This window comes from Chlamydotis macqueenii, chromosome 5, assembly GCF_036417535.1.
Source record: "Chlamydotis macqueenii isolate bChlMac1 chromosome 5, bChlMac1.mat, whole genome shotgun sequence".
Classification (NCBI taxonomy): Eukaryota; Metazoa; Chordata; class Aves; order Otidiformes; family Otididae; genus Chlamydotis; species Chlamydotis macqueenii.
In genome coordinates this window covers 61,862,626-61,882,475 of record NC_141560.1, presented here as the reverse complement: position 1 = coordinate 61,882,475, position 19,850 = coordinate 61,862,626, and the positions used below count along the sequence as shown (strand labels likewise).

Below are 19,850 nucleotides of genomic sequence, written 5' to 3'. Positions count from 1 at the left end.
ACTCCAACTCTTTTTGCCAGGGGTTAGGAGACTTGTCAGCAGCTCATGACGAGCAGACTGGTCGCAGTAGGTCTTGCGCGCGTCTGCTGCTGAGAAAATAATTTCCTGAAGGCAAAGGTGGTCCACGAGGCCGGACGGGTCAGTGATTGCAGGAATGGCTGGGGCATGAGTCACCATGGCAGGGCAGCAAGCTCCTGCTCCTGCCAGGAACCGAGGAGCAGGCACCTTGACTCAGCTGCCAGGACAGGGTGCCCAGGTGCCCATGGCAGTACCAGGACTGCTGGCAGCAATGATGCTGCAGGTGGCGGCATCATAGATAAAATAAATCATAACAGATCATAAATCACATGATTTATGGAATATGGAGAATTTATGAAATGTCATGTGATTATATGAAATCATAAAATAAATCATAAATAAAAATAAAAAATTAAGAGGCAGCCACCCAGCTCCAGCAGATCAGAGAGCGGTCTGGCCTGGCCGCACCCACGCAGCAATGGCTGGCTGTCCCACATCACCAAACACAATTTCTCTCCCACTTTCTCCTCCTTCACCTACTGGCTAAATCGCCGCGTGCCCCGGTGGGTGGGTGCTGAGACCGGCTGCCTGTGCATAGCTCAGCACCCACCCTAGAAATGTGACTTCACAACTGTTTGCACGTCCCCAGTTTAGCAACCTGTAACAATATCTCAAATCTCTATAACTGCTGTATTTAAAGTTCGCTTTACTTCTCACTGCTTTTATTTCTGCAGTTAATCTGCAGCTTGGAAACAGTAAACTCTGAATCTTTGCAATATGCTATAGTATGGGCTTAACCTGCAGCATCTTCTTAAATTACATGGATGGTTTAATTCAAAGAAAAATGAACAGGAACAGAAAAGCCAGTCTGAAAGCAGCCTGTAAACACTGTGTTGCTTTCAGCAAGTTCAATTCACTTCCAATTCTGTTCTGATATTTTTATAGATTTAATGAATCTGTCAGGTTGATACCATGCAATGGGATAAGTGAGCAGTCAACTTTGTTGTTCAGGTTTGTTTCCATGTTTCCAATTAAAAACAATAAGCCCAAGCAATTAAGGGGAAACATTAAAAAGTAAGCATGCAACAGCTTTTAAACATATGGGAGCTTTCATCTGAGCAAGAATTTTCCCTGGAAGAGATTGAGGTGAGCTCACAACTTTCAATCAAATATCTCTCTATTTCTAAAAAACTTAGTTGAGGTTGGTTAAGGTTATCACGTAATAGGTGAATTTACACAACTTTAGAGACTGGGTGGCTTTACTAAAATGAATTATTGATGTCTCACTTTCATAAGTGAATGACTTGCAAAAACCACCATACAGTACATTTCACTGCTGCAAGCTCTGCAGACTTAATGCAGCTCTGGGAAAGCGAGACGAATTCTTTCTCTGAATTGCACATCAACGAAAACAAGACTGTAAAAGATACAGTTACTTTGGAAATGGATCGGTCTTTAAAATGTTAAAACAATTTATGTACCTGAACTCCAGTGGTAATTTATGTGGCCTCATAAATGTTTTTCCTGTTTTCAGAAGTTTTTCTCTTCCCCACTAACTGACAGAAGCTGAACATCTATTTCAGTGGAGCACAGCCAGTTTATACAAGCTGAGGATGTGGCCCATATTTTTAAAAAGGGAGGTCCTTTCCACTGTTTTGCCATCTGCCAAGCTCTACTTTAAGCTAATTAAATAACGTCAAGTTCTAGCAGGCGTTTTCAGGCCATTAGAGTTTTCCATTTCTGGACCCCTTCAGGTACCCAGCAAGTCTGGCTTCAGGAGAACTGAGCCATAGATTCAAAGGTGCTGACAATGCTAAACACCTTTTAAAAAGTTGGAAAATAGCCTGACAGTCTGAACACTCTCTGTGGTTTCCATCCAAAGTGAGTTTGTGTAAGATCTGTGAATGTGAGCAAACAGTCTTACACACTTAAGAGTTACTGGGGGATTGGCTTCAGGTATCTGTTGTTTCGACTGCGTCAGTCACTACATCAGATAGCACGGGAAACAAACCTGTGTAACGCCCCGTGGGAGAATGAGGGGTGCAGACAGCTTGCTCCTGATAAACAGTGAGGCTAAACTATGTGGTGACTCGGGCTAAACCATCACATTTATTATGTTGAATTGTTCCCCCTTCAGCAGTCCTCACGTTGCCAGCCGTGCCTTACCCTTTGGTCCAGCGCCTCCATGAGTTGCTCTGCCCACTGCCTCTTCTTGCCCCAAGCCCTCCGCCTCCCTTGTAGCGCCCAGTAGCCGTGATGCTGGCTGCGGAGATGAGCAGCAGCAACTGCCCGTTGGGAAAAAAGCATTTTATTTACCTTCTACTCTACAGTTACAAATGTAACAAACATCGAATGTCTCAGAGATACCTAAGTGAACAGTTACTCCGTGTAACCATGGATTTCCTATAATTTTTAGCATTTTCTTTCCCTCTCTCCTATTCATATGATAAACCCACTTCTGCTACTGGTTTTAAAACAGATTGTAAACAGCCAGAGCAGAGACTGTCTCATCTTGTGTGCACAGGATCTACTACAATGGAGCCTTTATGCTGGCCACAGACTTTCAGCACTGCTATAATTCAAATACTACTAATAATGATAGTGAATGTGGAATACTATGAGTGAGACATTAACATGAACAGAGAATAACCCTCTATCAACCAGAAGCTCTATAGGAATAATGGAGTACACCAGCAATACCGGCAGGGTTTGCACGCATCCTGGTTTTTATCCCAAAAGAGCGCAAAACAGCTTCTCAAATCTATGGAAAGACAGTTTCAAACCCATCGTATTGAATGAAGTCTTTTTACCAAGATGCAGCAGCCTCACATGCCATTTGGGGCTAAAAAGGAGAATGACCTTTGCCAGCTGAAACTGTCACTGAAAAAGGGAAGGGAGATCAGCACGTACCGGCATGGCTGAACAACAAGCTCTGGCTTGGGGTCTGCCTAGGGTAAAACCAGAATTACTGCAGTCTAAATCAGCCTCTCATCCATTGTACTGCCTGCTAAGAAAACAAAACAAAACAAAGCAAAACCCAAAAAACCAAAGCATTAATAAGCAAAATGTTTGGCAAATAAGGAAATGGTACTTCTCACATAGCCTCTCATGCCAGGAGCATCCTGGTTTCAGGCCAGGTATAAATGTCAGATCAAGACACCTGTAAGATTTCACTGGCATTTCAATGACACACTCACACCTTCAAGTAAGCCTCTATAGAGGTGTGTGCATACATATCTCTATATAAACTTCAAACATGATGTAAGTATGTCATCCTACACCGACAAAGTCGTATTAGTACAAATCCGTGCCTATTGTAACTGCCTATGAGTCATATGAGTACATGGCAGACATTTTAACACCACTTTAATGGCTAATATAAATAAGCCTAAATCTCCAGCATACTTTGATTTATATGACCACAATAGCTTCCTTTCCTTCCTAATTAATTTATCATATGGAACCAACAGTCACAGATCTCCCTTGAAACTACGTTAATGTAAAGGAAAATGAATAGGATTACAATGTTCAACACAGCTGATCAGTCCACAGCGACGGCCTCCTAATGCACTTGCTGGAGCTGCCTGAAACAGCCCGGGTTTGGAGGGAGGCGAGTTTCCTCATGGACCTGGAAGAAGGTCTGTGCCTGCGAGGCTCACGGGCTTGAGAGCGTGTTACGGGCAAGGGAACACCGCGTGAGGTCGGCTGCAAGATGCTGTAAGAAAGGCCCAGAAGTAAAGCAGTATTTTAAAATGCACAGTATTCCTGGCAGGTCACATGCTTTAAAACTGGATGTAAATCATTGCAAACTTCAAATTTTGTTTCCAGAGAACTTTAAAAATGTTTTTGCTTTCACACACAAGGCCCTGTTCAGCATCTTGCTGCCATGGTGTTTTTCTATCTTGACAATTCACTTCCGTGAGCAGGCATGCAGCCAACTCAAATGAGACTCAACAGTGAAAAGCCCTTCAGGTAAACAGTGTGATAAGCTAAACTGCAAAAACGAGACAATGTTTTTGGACTATGAGGCAGTTGCTATGGAGACGGTTGCTAATTAACTGCATTCAGCCAAGAGAACAAAGGGTTTAAGGGCAGACAGGACTCTGTATCTTAGAGTGAGCAATGCATAACGTCTTATGCAATCTGCACATCTATCATATCTGGAATACCTGAGCCTTTGCTTAGGTTGCAAAATACCTCAAGAAATGACAACAGGGTGGTTTATTCCTTTAAATTTGAACTTATTTTTAGGTAATTAATGACCTACCAGTATTTTAAAAACTAACAAAATCCATACTTTGAAGTCACAGGTATCATGAATCAATGCATCAAGTCAGGACTGTATTAAACATTGAAATGATTTACGTTCATTCAGAGTTACTGCTTTCACAGCTAATAAAAATGCCATTGAAAAATCACTTCTAAGACAATTTAATGTACCTAATCTATTATTCTCTCTTGCATCTTAAAAATTATTAGCTTACAATGCTTGGAAAGCTTAGAATAATTAATTCTTAAATTCCTTCCTAAACAAAGTTCTTAGAAACATACCTTGGACCTAAATACTGTATTTACATTAAAATGGGCTATTCTGAAGAGACATTGAATTACATTAATTTAAAGGACTTATACTTTGTGGTAGTTACATGTTATGATTCTTTACTATTTCTATAATGCACTGTAGGTCTACAGTACTCTAGAAGAAACATAAACTTGTCAGAAGTGACATAAATCCCTGAGCAGCATCGTTCTAGCTTATGGGGTCCCCATGTGTTACTGGAGAAAGTGCCCATGCGCACAGTGGCCACCTGCAAACCGAACGGCCAGGGCATTTGCCGAGACCTGATGAGCCTCGCCGGTGGGCAAGAGCTGCAGAGGCTGTGCCTGGGCTGGACCAGGCACCTCCGTACGGTATATGGGCAGACCCAAACTCACTTCTCAGATGAAGACTTCAAAAGTTGACTGCTTTTCCTAAGTGAAAGATGAGAAAACCAATAAAGAATCAGTTACTTATTAGAAAGCCCTGTCCATCAGAGATGAAAAGTCAATGGATAAAATACATCTGTGCTAACAGAAGATTTCTTTACCTCTGGATAAATAAGGCAACGTTTTTCCTTTTTAAGTTATTAAATATATGATTTAAATAAAAACAAAACAGGGATTTCTGTTTTTAATGATTTAGATACTGTTAGGATTTAAAGGGTCACAATCAATTTTGAAGTTAATCCTTACTAAGGGGAACAGGATGAGTTCACACCTCATATGAGAGCATTACTTCAGCAAAGCTTGCTGCACACTGAACAAGCAGTATATTAATTTACTGCACAAAGGCCTAAGGTTTGGGGTTTTTTTGACATTTTAAATTATGAGGCATCTGCAAACAGATCCTAAATCTGAATTGCACATGGATTTTCCACACGAGCCAATTCAGATTGCCCCTAGACATCCCCTCCAGCATTAATCACTCACCCACACTACTGTAGTTCATATTTCTTTTACAGAAACAGAGGTCTGCAAGATTCTTAAACTCTTGCCTAGAAAACAGAAATTATTACTTATGTGGCAAACTAAGTTTTAAACATAAGGGACCCAATTCTGCCTTCAGTTACACTGCCATAAATCTTTAACAACTCCATTAGATTTATAACAGTGTAACTGAGGAGGAAATTGAGCCCGAGATATTTTCTAATTTCGGTAATTAAATAGGAGAATTTTAGCTTGGCACAGAGTAAAGACCTCTTAGATTACGTCTTTGGATAAGGCTACGTACTTTTTTGTTCCTTGAATAATGATGTTATGAAGAAATTAAATAATCTTATTTTCACCAGCCTCCATATTACTCTGTGGAAGGAACACATGATCTCATGGAGCATCAACATGGGGCTAAATATTGCCTCGCTTTCCCATCCACTTTCTCTCTCCATATAAACGTTAGACTTCTTATAGCTGTCCATTATTTGTACACGGTATATAGCACCTCAAGGACCTTTTCTTGTTTGGTTTCAAGGAACTACTATATGAAACAAATGTCTAATAATAATAAAATGGCATTTAGCCAGTTCCCTTATTAGAGGTGCAAGGCATCCTGTGGTCGCATTATGCAGAGCCTGTACTTTCCAGAAGATGCAGCCTGCTCACCCAGCGCACGGGATGTGGTGCAGGAAACATGGTTTTGCCACAGTAGCCCTACGCTTCCCAAGGGTCACTGGATAAACTGTGAAAGGGGCCCCTCTAGCATTACAATATAGGTGGCACTAGGGGGAAGAGGGCTCAATTCCCAGCTCTGCTACAAAACTCTGGATGACATTGGACAAGTTATTTAATCTCTCTATATTTCTTTTCTTCATTGGGGTAAAAGCAGCTTGTAAAACTTCCTGTCTTGTAATTTTAATAGAAGAGTTTTTTTTCATGGCTATTTGACCTCATTTTTGTCTTTGCTCAATATTTCCAGTTCTAATGCATCTTTCCTATTACTTTCCATTTTGCCAGCCTCGTACACCAGAGTCCCTGCCGTGCCCACCCGCTCTGTGCGTGTCACACTCGCAGAGGTCAGGGGGAGGCTGTAACTTGGGACAGCTGCTACCAAATGGGGGCTGAGAGAGATCAACAGCCTTTGGGGCGGCCAGGCCAGCCAAAGGGTTTTTTGAACTGTCCCACCTGCTGATGACACTCCTCTGGCAAGCCAGCTATATAGCTCCAATAGTCTTTTTTCACTGCCTCACAGGATGGAAAATTCTGCGGGTGGCTCCTCCGTACGCTATCCCTTACAGTAGTTCTCCTCAGCGCTTTCACAGCCTCTGGTGATTAGACCTCCTATAGCTAAAAATACACCATGCAGTCTAAATATGCAACAGACAATATATGCCTGCATACCTCACCTATCTAAATATATGCCTACATACCCATCTAATAACTACTGTGAATACGAATCATAATATTTCTTTGCAAAGAGCTCTCACAGTAGGTTGCATTCAGTCGCCAAAGCAAAGAAGGAAGGTCTCAGCCAAGAGGTAGGCAATTTGTTGTGTGCGTACCTCCTTGCTGAGGTCTCTAAAATATAGTTTGGAGACCTGGGAGGGAACACATTGTATCCACACACACACATATTTGCACATATATGTGTGTGCATATATTACGTAGCTATTAGTAAACACTTATTTCACCGCTAATTGTACTAAAAGGTTTATTGCTGACAGTCTATCCAAAGATACTTAAACAAATGAAAATGCAATTCTTGTTCAAAGAATCAAATCTGAAGTTACCAGACCACATGAAGGCACTTGTTAACAGGACAAGGGGTAATGGTTTCAAAATAGAGGGAGGTAGATTTAGATTAGACATTAGGAAAAAATTTTTTAGAATGAGGGTGGTAGAACATTGGAACAGGTTGCCCAGAGAGGTGGTGGAGGCCCCATCCCTGGAAACATTTACGGCCAGGTTGGACGGGGCCCTGAACAACCTGATCTGGTTGGAAATGTCCCTGCTTCTTGGAAGGAGGTTGGACTAGGGGACATTTGAAGGTCCCTTCCAACCCTAACCATTCTATGATTCTATGATTCAAAGACAACTTTCATCATGGAAAATTATTTTATTACTTATCTATCGTTATCAACAATACTCATAAACAACAGTAAGCCCGCTGTCCCCAAGAACCTGGAATTGGAACCACATGCATTAACATTTTCTTTTTCCCAATGTCTAAGACAGTAGTGTTCTTCCCTGTTAGTTTAGGGGTAAAACTGGTACTGAATCCAAGTGGATGAAGATGCCACGAAGATGATAAAAGGGCTGGAGCACCTCTCTTATGAGGACAGGCTGAGAGAGTTGGGGCTGTTCAGCCTGGAGAAGAGGAGGCTCCGGGGAGACCTGATAGCGGTCTTCCAGTACCTCAAGGGGGCCTACAAGAAAGATGGGAAGAGGCTGTTCAGTAGGGTCTGTTGCAATAGGACAAGGAGTAATGGTTTTAAAATAGAGGAGGGTAGATTTAGGTTGGATATTAGGAAAAAATTTTTTACAATGCGAGTTATAGAACACTGGAACAGGTTGCCCAGAAAGGTGGTGGATGCCCCATCCCTGGAAACGTTCAAGGCCAGGCTGGATGAGGCTCTGAGCAACCTGATCTAGTTGGGGATGTCCCTGCTCCTTGCAGGGGGGTTGGACTAGATGACCTTTGAAGGTCCCTTCCAACCGTAACCATTCTGTGATTCTACGATTCTATGATTTTTTTCATCTGTGTTCCCTACTCACTTGCACTGCTAGCATGACATTAAAAAAAAGCAATTTAAACTACAATTTCTATTTAACTAATGCTTTTCTTTTCCATGCTAACCAAACACCAGTTGATGTTAAGGTATAAGTAAGCAAAAGTAAAGCAGTTTCAGGCAAATAAGCTTGAAATGTTTTAGCTTTGCTGCGAAGATCAGGCATGCTGAAAAAGCATTTAGTTCCTTATCTAAATGCAGTATAATCTACCTCACCTATTTCCACACAGATTACTGGAATATGCTCCCTAACACCCCCAGGCACAATTCTGTGCTGCTGTCCTCAAAACTATCAGACATCAAGTCTGATATTGTTGCCTACAGACAAACCAAGGTGCAGCCCAAGCCAAATCCATGGCTGCCTGTTGGGTCCCCTGTTGATCCCTCCAACGAGGGCAACCAACCAAAGAATTGGGTTGATGATCTGATCTTTTTTGATGGCTTATACACACAGTAACCTCTGACAAGCTTACTGCCCCCTTATAAAGGCAGGCCAGATTCGGTACTAATTTATTTCTGTGTCAAGTTCCTAAATTCTATCAAATTGCAGGTGCAAGACAGCCTGATCTCTGGATTTCTCTCTTTTTTTTTTTTTTTTTTAAACAAGACAGAAGGAGATCCCAATAAAAGCATGAAATCTGCCTACAAGCAGGAAAAACCTCAGGAGGCTTGACGCAGTTGGAGATGGCTGTTGTAGGAAGGCTGTAATTAAGCAGTTGCAATAGTGACGCTGACTTCGCACACCAGAGAATGTTTCTACTCTATTCTAATAGTTTCTATTAACAGTGCTTATTTGAGTCCTCCGTAGGTAAAATTGTAATGGTGTTTGATAGACATCCCAGCAACTGCCACAGTGTGCAATGCTTTCTCAGGGTTTCAGTTTCCTCCTGAATCTGGGATGCATTGTTGCCCCCTTTACAATAGATCTAAATACTAATGCTACTTCCCTACGTTTAAAAGAGCATTCATGAGATGGAATTAGCACATTTATGTTCATCTCTCTCCTCCTTCCCCAATTCATATTATTTTTGCTTACAAAAACATGTCCTTTAATCAGCCAATGTAAAAATGTTAGTATGTCTAGAATGAAACCAGAAAAGCTTCAGGGGACTTATTCTATTAGCTAAACCATTACTTCTACTGAAAGTCTGTAAACTGTTAATCCATTAGTGTCCAATTCCTTAAACTACACGGTCAGACTAAAATCATCTGGAAGCCCAGACTCTGAAGTGTTTCTCTCTGATGTTCCAGACCAAGCGTCCCACATTAAACTGTTTGTAGGATAGGAAAATATTCATACAATGGTATGACTACAACTTCTCAAGGGCATCACAAAAAAAAAAAAAAAAAAAAAAAAAAAAGTCCTGCACGCATCTGTGAGGAAATCCCTGTAAGACACAGTTAAGATACCTAGTAATTTTGAATAGCATGGCCCTCAGGGAACTGTGTAAGACTCATGTCACAACAACCACAGCATTTACGCTCCAGCAGTTAGCCCAGGCTCCTGTGAGGTGTGGGGTGAGATATAAGCCTACTTCTTGGTAGACTGCATGTCCCCAGAAAACCAAAGATGCTGTAAAAAGTTCTTTGTGCTGCCACTGCTCCTTGTCCCCTGTAGTGTTATTTGTGATCACACCCACACAGAGCAAATCCACTAGGGGAGAGGGGGAACTTTAGGATGAAGTTTCCCTCCCAACATGGTTTGGATGCCTGGCTTTCACCACTCATCTCACTGGTCCCAGCTCCGCCTGGCTTGAACAGCCGGCTCGGAGTCTCTGATTCCAGCAGCTCTGGGATGCTGGTGCAAGCCATGGTGATGGTGCTGACTCTGGTGGTAGTGTTGCTGCTGGTGGTCAATTTTTGATCATTTTTTTTTTTTCTGTTACTGGTCATGTAAGACACTCTCTGCATTGTCCAAGTCTCTCTCTTTATAAAACAACAGTTTCTATGTTTTCTTACCTCTTCTGCTTTCATAAGGGTCATGGAAACATAGAATCTTAAGGTTGGAAGGGACCTCCAAGATCAAGTCCAACCATCAACCTAACACCACCACGCCTGCTAAACCATGTTCTGGAGTGCCACATCTACATGTTCTTTGAACACCTCTAGGAATGGTGACTCCATAACTTCCTTGGGCAGCCTGTTCCAGTGCCTGATGACTCTTTCAGTAAAGAAGTGTTTCCTAATATCCAACCCAAACCTCCCCTGTCGCAACTTGAGGCCAAGAACAGGGATGTCTAACATGAACATAACTCACCTTCCACATCCCCACAGAAGCATTTTACTGGGAGTGTGGATCAACGGGCTGCTGCTATGATTGTGTGAGATAACTCAGCTGGTATTTGAAGCTGGTAAGAAAGAAGACACTTCTACCATAATCTCATACTGGTCTCATGAAGAGGAGTCCAAACCTGACAGCCCATCATAACCCCCAAGAGCCTTCCTTGCCTAACTCAAGTTGTCCCCAGGTTGTCTGAACCAGAAGGTGTTCGCCCTGATATGCTTCTAGGAGGAATTCCAGTTCTGCAAGGAATGAGATCAAATAAATGAGTACATTTTCTTTTATGCTATCTACATGCAAGGTTTTCAATTATCTTGAGATCTCAGTACTGTGCAACCAACTAACACACTACATTAGCCTGATCAAGGCTGTTTTAACTACCTCCTAGTGCAACAGCTCTGTTTCTTAAGGCTGCAAAACTATGCCTTCTGCAATTACAGGATCACAAGTTCATCTTGTGAAATCAGTGCTGGAAGAAAAATGAGCTAATATAAATCATACTAGACAATCACCTAAACGTATCCTGGGTGCTCTAGTGAGGTTGCATCACTTCAGTGCTCTCATGTTAACATGCGTCATTTCTAAACACGGGTTTTACTAAAGGAACAATGTCATAAAGGAAAAACATCCTCTTAGTCTGTTTAGTATAGCCATTTGAATAGGACTAGTCATTAAATGACTCTTAAGTGGTCAAATGTCTGATCTGAACCTGCCCTTGTAGCTTCCACTTAGTTCCAGGCAAGAGCTAACATTGCTAGTAACTCCTCTGTACAAGAGTACCTACTAAACACTGAAAGACTTGGGCAGCGGCCATACAGTTTACCTGACATTGTCTCGCACAAACAGGCTGTAAACAACTTTCTGCAAGTGCTTCTTTATACGGATAACTGAAAAGAACATACTTAGTAGAGAGAGGACAAAAACCAAAGCACCAAAAAGCACTTCCAAAGGATGTCTTGCTCTTTTTGATGCATAATTTTTCAGCAAATTTTCTAGTACAATTTCCCATTTCCTTTGGAATACATCATTCTCCTGACCCAACACAGCCAAATGGAGTACTTGGTTCCTCTGCTATGTATGACCTTGCACGGCATTACTCACACTTTCAGATGTGGTGCTCCCCACAGCCTGCTCCTGAGGTGGGAGCCGATACCCTTATCGTGCACAGCTCCTACAGTCCCACTTCGATTTTCCCTTGAGGATGGCAGCTTGCAGTAGAGGGGTTAAAAAAAAGATTCTCTGCCACTTTATCCCAAACGATTGACAATCTACACTTGAAAGCCCAAATAGAAAGATTAAATCCTGTTTCCCCACATTTCAGAAACCCCTGACAACAAGTAAGCCCAATACCCTTCACTTCTTAACAACAGCAGTGCCAATTGCTCAGCTCACAGAACCAGGCTGCCTTGCTGATGTTGCAAGAACATCCCCAGATTGCAAAAATATTTATAGGTAGATCTGGTCATAATCTGAGTAATTTAAGTAGTAACTTGTCAAACAGACGCTGCATATTCAGACCTTCGTTTTTTTCACTTTTGCCTGATTGCTCAGCAGACGCTTGCAGCCTGCCCCAGTGCATGCTCTGCACTATGACGTAATACAGGGAGCAATCACAGCATTGCAAGAATGTTTCTAGACGGATTTGTTTACAATCTAAAAAACCCAAATAGTAACTATCATAATAGGAGTCCTATCTCCAGTGCATTTTGTAGATGTCGCTGTGAGACCAAAAAGAAAAATAAAAAAAATACAAGAGCATATCTTTGTGCAATGATTGCAATAGCAGATGAATAAACATGCAACCTGATACTTCACATCTGGTATTTCATCACTCCAAATACCTTATTCGCATTCAAATATATTTAATACTGTGGAAACTTTATAAGGTAGTGATGTCTTTACAGAGGTAGTAACTTGCATGGAACTTTTAAAATTAAAAGCAATGGTAAAAATAATTTGTAACATGCTATTGTATTCTTCATAAAGCTAGTTACCTAGCAGTTTCCTAATAGAAACCCAGAAAGACACCTAATAATAGCAGCTACATAGTCACACAAGCGTACAGAATAGGATTTCTTTTGCTGATGTACTAGTTCAAAGTTCAGTTTTAATATTCAGTTTATACAAGGTGATTTGGAAATGAAGACTATTATTACTCATCGTACAAAAATTTCTGAGCAGAAATTTTTATGAAAGTATCATTTTCCCTTTACTGTCATGGTAATGCAGGCCAAGAGATGTTATGCATGACCTAATAAACATATACAACAGTTCTGAAAGGCTGCTATGCACCTTCTCACGTTAATTAGTACTCATTCTTCTCTGTAAAACAACTAATCATGCTACAAAAACTTCCCTTTAAAATAACCATTAATACACTCTTAAGTAATTTTGTTGCAGAAATGAATACCTCTAATGCAAATCACGATTACTAGTTTCATTCATAATTGAAGAGCTGTTTTTACAGGTCTCAAAAATTAAGATCAAACTATTTTCTTGTCTTGAAGGCAAAAGCCACCTTTGCTGCCTCGAAGCTAAGTTAGCAATGCTGGCAGTAACACGTCCGCAGGCATTACTGCACTTGCTCACAACTTACGTTATTTTGGCTTTGCCCCTAGAGCTGCACAACAGCTACGTCTCACTATAGCTAAATTTCAAAAAAAAAAAGAACGAGGAAAACATGCACACAGGGCCAAAGTCATTCTCGTGGTAACTCCAGTGACTTCAGTGCTACACCAGGGATAAAAGTAGGGCTGCATTTCACAGCAGCTTTCATTCTCGTAATCTTTTCCAAAACACTCTCCCAGGAGCAAAGACAAGCACAGGCAAATATCCTGCCAATAAGTGAGTTCACAGGAATTGCTGCAAGTAACTAAACTGTCAGCAGTAAAAGACCAACAATTGGAACAAAGTACAAATACAGGACAGCCAATGCCCTCTAATGGGCTAGAATTTTACTATGTGCTGGATAAACAAGGACACAGAAATTCATCGGAACTGATCTCTGAGAGGGGAGGCAAATTATACAGTGTCCCACTTCATACTAGTAGATGATATTTGTGTTTTATCAATGCTTCTTTTGAAACAGTACAGATGAAAAAAATTCTTACCAACACCTTGCAAAGACAAACAAAAATGGGTCTAAGAGTCAAGTCTTCCATGGGCTACGTTCAAGTGCTTCCACAAAGAGTGTGAGCATCAATTCATAGAGGTGTTCCTCTACCCTCCTTCAAGCTTTCATATTTATTCCTTCCTTTTATTAATTTTATGTACTACTAGTCAATACTGCAGTAGAAACAAAACCAAAACTAAGACCATCACTAGCACACGCACACAAGAAGGGGGAAAAGGAGTGACAGATAGCGCTTTCCTGCAGAAGCCTTATCACTGGTCCCTTGGCCTTACAACGCACTCCATTTCTCTCAAGAATTTCCAAACTACCGCTCCTGGAATTTGCCCCTCTGAACCAAAACAAGTGTCTTTGCTTTTTACCCAACCATTTCCTTTAAATTTAAAAACAAGAGTTTCATTAAGTTTTTCTTTTGTTTTCTGAGGGTTTCTTCAAGGAGCCATAACCCTGTACTGGTGGCGGGGTCAGCGGCAGCCTGAAATGCTCCTGGTCTCACACAGGTCATGGCTTTGTCCTTCAGCACGAGGATGCCCCAAGGCCAAAAAAAAAGTCAAGACATCCCCTTCGCCCTCCCCAGCCATGAGGCCCTGCAACCCTTTTCTGTGGGGGTAGGATCAAAAGTCTTTTGTTCTCATCGCCCTCTGGTGCCATAAGTTACTTTTTTGGGAAGGCAAGGGGAGAGGAAAACGCCCTCTCCTCCCCTTCCCTTCCCTCCTTCGTCCAAAATCACAGCTGTAGAGGAACAGCTGAAGCAATCCAGGCTGCCCGGAGAGGTCACAGATGTCCCTCCGTATCACTGGGGTGGCTCTGCCAGCACCAGCCACGCCGCTGCTGCCCAGGTGGCACGGCGGGCAGGGGCCCCTCAGCCACCCATCCCACACACGCCCCAATTTCAAGCCCCCCAGTCCTGCTCGAGCAATCCTCCAGGTCCCCCCAAGCCAACCGACCAGAAGGCTGTACACAGCCCTCTTAAAAACGCCACTTTTAAGGATTATTTTAGACCACTACAAAGAAGAGTGAAGAAACTCTGGCTTCTGCTTACATGAATGTTGTAAAGTTCTCACTAAATCAAAGGCAGAGACTTGAAATATTTCTTCAAGCAAAAACTCTGCTCTTCTCAAAGTCTCTCTCCAAAGATAAAAAACTACAATTGCTTAACTTAATTCACACAGAGTGATCATTATATTTGCTTCTGTAAAGATCATATTTGTTCTAGTGTCTATATCTAAAGGTAATTTCAGTTAGAAAATGAAATGGTGCTCTATTGACCTTTTGTCTTACATGGTTCATGAATTACTGACACATTACAATATCCTCCAACACTATGGAAGCTTAGAGATATTGCAGTGTCTCTCTTGTAAGTGAAATAAACTTGGTATGCCACTAAAAGGCATTAAATTATTTTCATTATGCCACACAGAATCTAAAACACTTACACTGTTTTGATTTCAAAATCCTTGGAGAACAATTATGCTCTCAGGGCCATAAGGCTCTATTAGAAAGTCCTCAGAAACCTAGCATGGTTTCAATAAATCCTCAAACACTACAAAGCAGTTACTCAGTTTGAAGAATGAAAACATGAGTTCATCCACTGCAAAGTCAGGATGTAAATTCTGCTCATACAGTGCCCTGCACTTCCTAACATATTTTTTTCTTCCCAATCAGGGCAATGCTTTAAGTCAAGTTTTCAGCGTCGAACATGCACACCTCCTTTTTTGATTGAAAAGAAACAATATTTTATTTAGGATGAGTATAAATATATGAGCTGCATATATGCTTATGGTATTACTAGCTAGCAGTATCAATCAGCAATTAGATATGCATAAATAGTTCTAAAAGTATATAATTTATCAAATGTTAACATTCAGAATTAGAAGACCATTAAATGAAAGCAGTGACTGTCAAAATGAATAGATAAACATGTAATTTCTTTAATTTATACAACGGCAGAAAGAATGCTTCAAAACACCAAAAATCAGATTTTTGGGGGTGATGACTCTGGCTATAGGGATCCTGATTTTAAAAAATGCAGCCACCCTTACTTTGGCTGATGAGGCTGTTCAAGTCTAAGTAGCACTTTTGAGCATAAAAGCTTGTTTGTACATACATGCTGATGTCCTCCTAGACAGAGCACAACCTTCTAATTAAACAAATCATCTCCCCTTTCCAAAGGAAAATAACCACGCCGAAACGCTATCAAAACAGGCGGAAACGGGCGAGAAGGAGAGGACAAGAGAAATTCTATTCCCCTGTGCTGGGAGAGAAGGGGAGGGAGGAAGAGAGAGGGGGGGAAAAAAGCGAAGTCTCTGGCAGGAAGCCGGGGCCCGGGAGCTTTCCGCCGAGGGCAGCTGAGCCGCCTCAGCCCGGCTCCCTTTTCCCAGCCCCCGGTGCGGCCGCGGAGCCGCCCGGCAGCTGCGAGGGGCGGCAGGGATGGGGGGAGTGGGGGCCGGGTCCTGCCCGCCCGGAGCCCCCCGCCCCGCCGGCAGCAGCCGGGTCCCTTTGCCGTGACCTCAGGCGGGGGGGAGCCGGGGGCACAGCTGGTGGCAGCTGCAGCACCATCTGCTCGGGGCTGTGCCCCCGGGCCGGCCGCTGCCCCCCTCCCCTGCCTCGGGACAGCCCGGCAGGTAGGGGGGAGAGGTCACCCGTGAGTGTGCACAGCCACCGACCGCCCGCAAAGAGAAGTTTGCAAAATGGAAAAAGCGAGAGAGCCGGGAGAAGCGGGACGAAAAGCAAAGGAGCCCCGGATGGTGCGTGCAGATGTCAGCATCCCTCGGCAGAGCATGTATTTATGGAATGTTGTCAGCACGTCATCTGATTTATAACAGTCTGCACGGAGGGAAGGGGAGAGGGGAAAAAAAAAAAGAAAAGAAAAAGAAAGGCACAAAAGCACCCCTAAGTAGCCTCTTTCATCGAGAGGCTTCTGAACACGACAAGAACTTTATCACTTCACAATTTAATATTGCATATTCTGCCATGCGATCACGCAGATTGTATTTCCCATTTCTCTTTCTGCACCATTTATTGAAAAATAAAGAAAAATGCTTACTTTTTTTTATGCTCAAGGAGTGAAACACTTACAAGCTTCTTTTAAACATTTCCATTCAGCACATCATTCATTAAAGACACAATTCTGCATCAATATTGCTTCCTAGTGCCAGTGGTGAAGGCAGTGGCTCGGACAGTCCTGACCAAACACATCAGCCCAGCTGAGTTCCCTCAACTTCACAGATCTCTTCAATATTTACTGCACAAATACCAAAATCAGAGCCAGGGATTGTGTGTAAAAACAAGCTGGCCTTTACAGTTCGCATTCGGACAATTATTTCCAAAGGCTAAATGTGTACCACTTACCATACATTTTGCCTTCATCTGATAAGATGATTTTCCTCCTCCCACATGGTGGATAGATAGCTAGAGCCTCCTGAAAGCTCTGTTCAATGTCAGGGCTCCAGACACCTTCTGCATCATTGTCAATAGGTTTATCTGCAGAATCACTCATTCTTTCAATATCTTCGGCAGGACTCTCGCTGCCGCTCCAGCTGCTGGGCTCAATGGTGATGGCTGGGGTCTCCAAGCCTAAGCCTGGAGTCTTAAAGGAAATAAACCTACAAAACAAACAAACAAACAACCCCAAAAGGCATTAAAGACATGGAACTTCAGGCAAACATTTTTGTCTACTTCTGACACTAAGTTAACAGCAGCTGAGCAGTGATGGCAACAACACGAGCATGGGAAGCACCCCAGAAAAGTAAAAAATTAATAACTGTTCTACCTCAAATCAGCAGAGGTGAAGCGATAAGGTTGTCAGAAGAAGAACTCTATACCACATATTTTCTGTGTGCAATTACATGAAGGCCTAGAGCATCAGGTTATTTTTCATAGATAGTCAAAGTGGGTCTTAACACTGAGGAAAACTCTGCTGCACATGACACATTTCATCTGGCTGCCGACTGGCACCCTTAAAATAACGAGCCAGATCCTCGGGCAGGGGTAAATCAGCATACTTCCACTGGCTGGAAGGGAAGCACACCAGTTTACGCCACATCGACCACCAGAGCCTAAAACTACTTAAACCTAAAAACAAAAGCAAAAACTATTGTTCACATTCATCCAGATGTCAGTGGAGCAAATGGAATTACACTAGCAATGACACAGCTCAATGTGATTAACTGGAAAAGGCTGTAATTTTCAGATCTTACCCAAATAAATAATATAGTCAGAATCTGAGCTACATACAAATAGAAATCTTTAAAATGATAATACCAGAGAAAGGAATTACAAGAAAAGATATATACTTTGCCTGTTTTAAAAGGTCTCTGTCACAGAACCATAGCAGGACAAAAATTACAAGCTTCAAGTTGCTGAATCAATTTAATAAGAAATAATTTAATATAGCTGCACCTGCTCACACCACCAGAGCTGCAGATCTGTCAGTGTTCCTTTTATATTTTTGAGAGAAATACAACTCTGCTATAAAGACTTGCTCCAGGCAAAAAAGCTGCTATACCAGACCAAATTCATCTCTGGTGTAATTCTTCGGGAAGTCAGTGAAATAACACCAGGAACAGATTTGGCTCAACATGTCTAGGCAAAATGCAGTTTTATTTTGAAAAACGAAGTTTGGTGACTCTAACTGATCTAAGTGGATGGGAGTGTTCAAACATGCATGCATGAGCTGCACATGCACTTAAAAACCCAGTTAGTTGGCTAAACACCCCGAAACCCCTAAACTATAATATTTTTATTCTGCTGGGGGAGATGAGAGCAGGCCCTTTCCACACACAGAAGAGGGGAGTTTCCCGTTCTGCACACCTCCATCCTCCCGCTGATACGCCTCTCAGTGGGGTCTCAGGACGTCATAAAATAACAGGTGAAAAGTGGCAGAATGACATTCACCCCACAGAGAAAGAAGGGAAGGCTGTAGATCTCTGAGAAACACCTTTGGGCTGGAGAACTCCCTAAAAGAAGAAATATTTACAGCAGCCCTCACTGGAACTAGCCAATCAACCACTCACTAGAGATAACCAAAACCTGATAGTCCGGTCCCTCGAGGCTACCCTGCCTTGCAAAAAAAAGAGAGCTGAAACTGGGGAAACTGGGAGTAGTCTCTCAGTCTTGCTAACCTACGTTACCGGTCTGACGTCCAAAGTATGGGGTATTTCCACTTCTCCAGGCTCTAACAGGAGCTCGGAGGGATCAGTACATGCAAAACGGACTCCCAAAAACTTTTATTTTCCTTCCTTGCATATCTGTTTCTACAAAGAGGCATTTCTTAACTTTGCATTGGTTTGAACATTTCAGCACAGCTTATGAAAATGTTAGTGCCTACCCACCAGTAATCTCAAGGCTAGTCAGTGTCTCGAATGCCTTTGAATAACTGATAATGAGAGAGCAGATGCATTCACATGGAACCACAGGCAAATGATAAATGTGTGCAAAGTCTGGCCAAATACAGCACTTATTGTCTGGGAAATCCAAAATGTACAAAATTTTTAAAGTCTCATCAAAAAAAAAGGGAGATGCAAACCTTTGTAAAATAGTGAAACACCATCCTTCATAATCCTCAGAAGGCTGAAGGGCTGATTCAACCCTTGCAAGATTTGAACCTTGTATGCAGGATTTAGCCAAAACATAAACACAGCAATAGTGGGAAAGAACTGAGAAAAACAATCACTTACGCCTTCAAATACAGGGGGAATTTTAGGTAAAGGAGAGGTAATTGAATGTTGACTCGATAATTAGAGGGGTTTCGGTTTTACTGCCACAGTGCAGGGAACAATGGCCGCTGGAGATTTTATTGGCCTCACGTGATCAACACCACGGCTTAGCATTTCACCAGAAGACAGCACCAAGTGCGACTGTTTACTGGGTCAGTTCTTCAAAAGTGACTCAGGGAGGAAATCCCTCCCCTCCCTGATCCCAGGCACGACCGCATGCAACACACAGCACAGCCACCGGCATCTTTCGCTCAGCCCAACCACCCTCTGCTTAAAAAATCTGCCACAGTCATAGCCTCAAGTCTTATTATCATCCTATAAACCAGCCCTTGTTATTACATTATGCTGAAATAATAATTAAAATGCACACAAGGAAAACAGAGATGCTCTAAAGTAATTAATGTTACTTGATATTCATGTTAGATCTTGCATTGTGTTTACTG

At 42.2% G+C, this 19,850-nt stretch overlaps 1 protein-coding gene across 5 annotated transcripts in view; it reads right to left on the bottom strand.

Moving 5' to 3' along the window:
* TEAD1 (TEA domain transcription factor 1) overlaps positions 1–19,850 on the bottom strand; it is a 161,547-nt gene that overhangs the window by 88,943 nt on the left and 52,754 nt on the right. For 4 of the 5 annotated variants that reach the window (XM_086749006.1, XM_086749010.1, XM_086749007.1 and 1 more), the window contains one exon: positions 17,042–17,295. In XM_086749006.1, the coding sequence (XP_086605132.1) occupies positions 17,042–17,189 (148 nt within the window). In that variant the 5' untranslated portion in view covers positions 17,190–17,295. Of the gene's footprint in view, positions 1–17,041; positions 17,296–19,850 lie in introns of those variants that run through there. The other variant, XM_086749011.1, reaches the window with a different exon arrangement.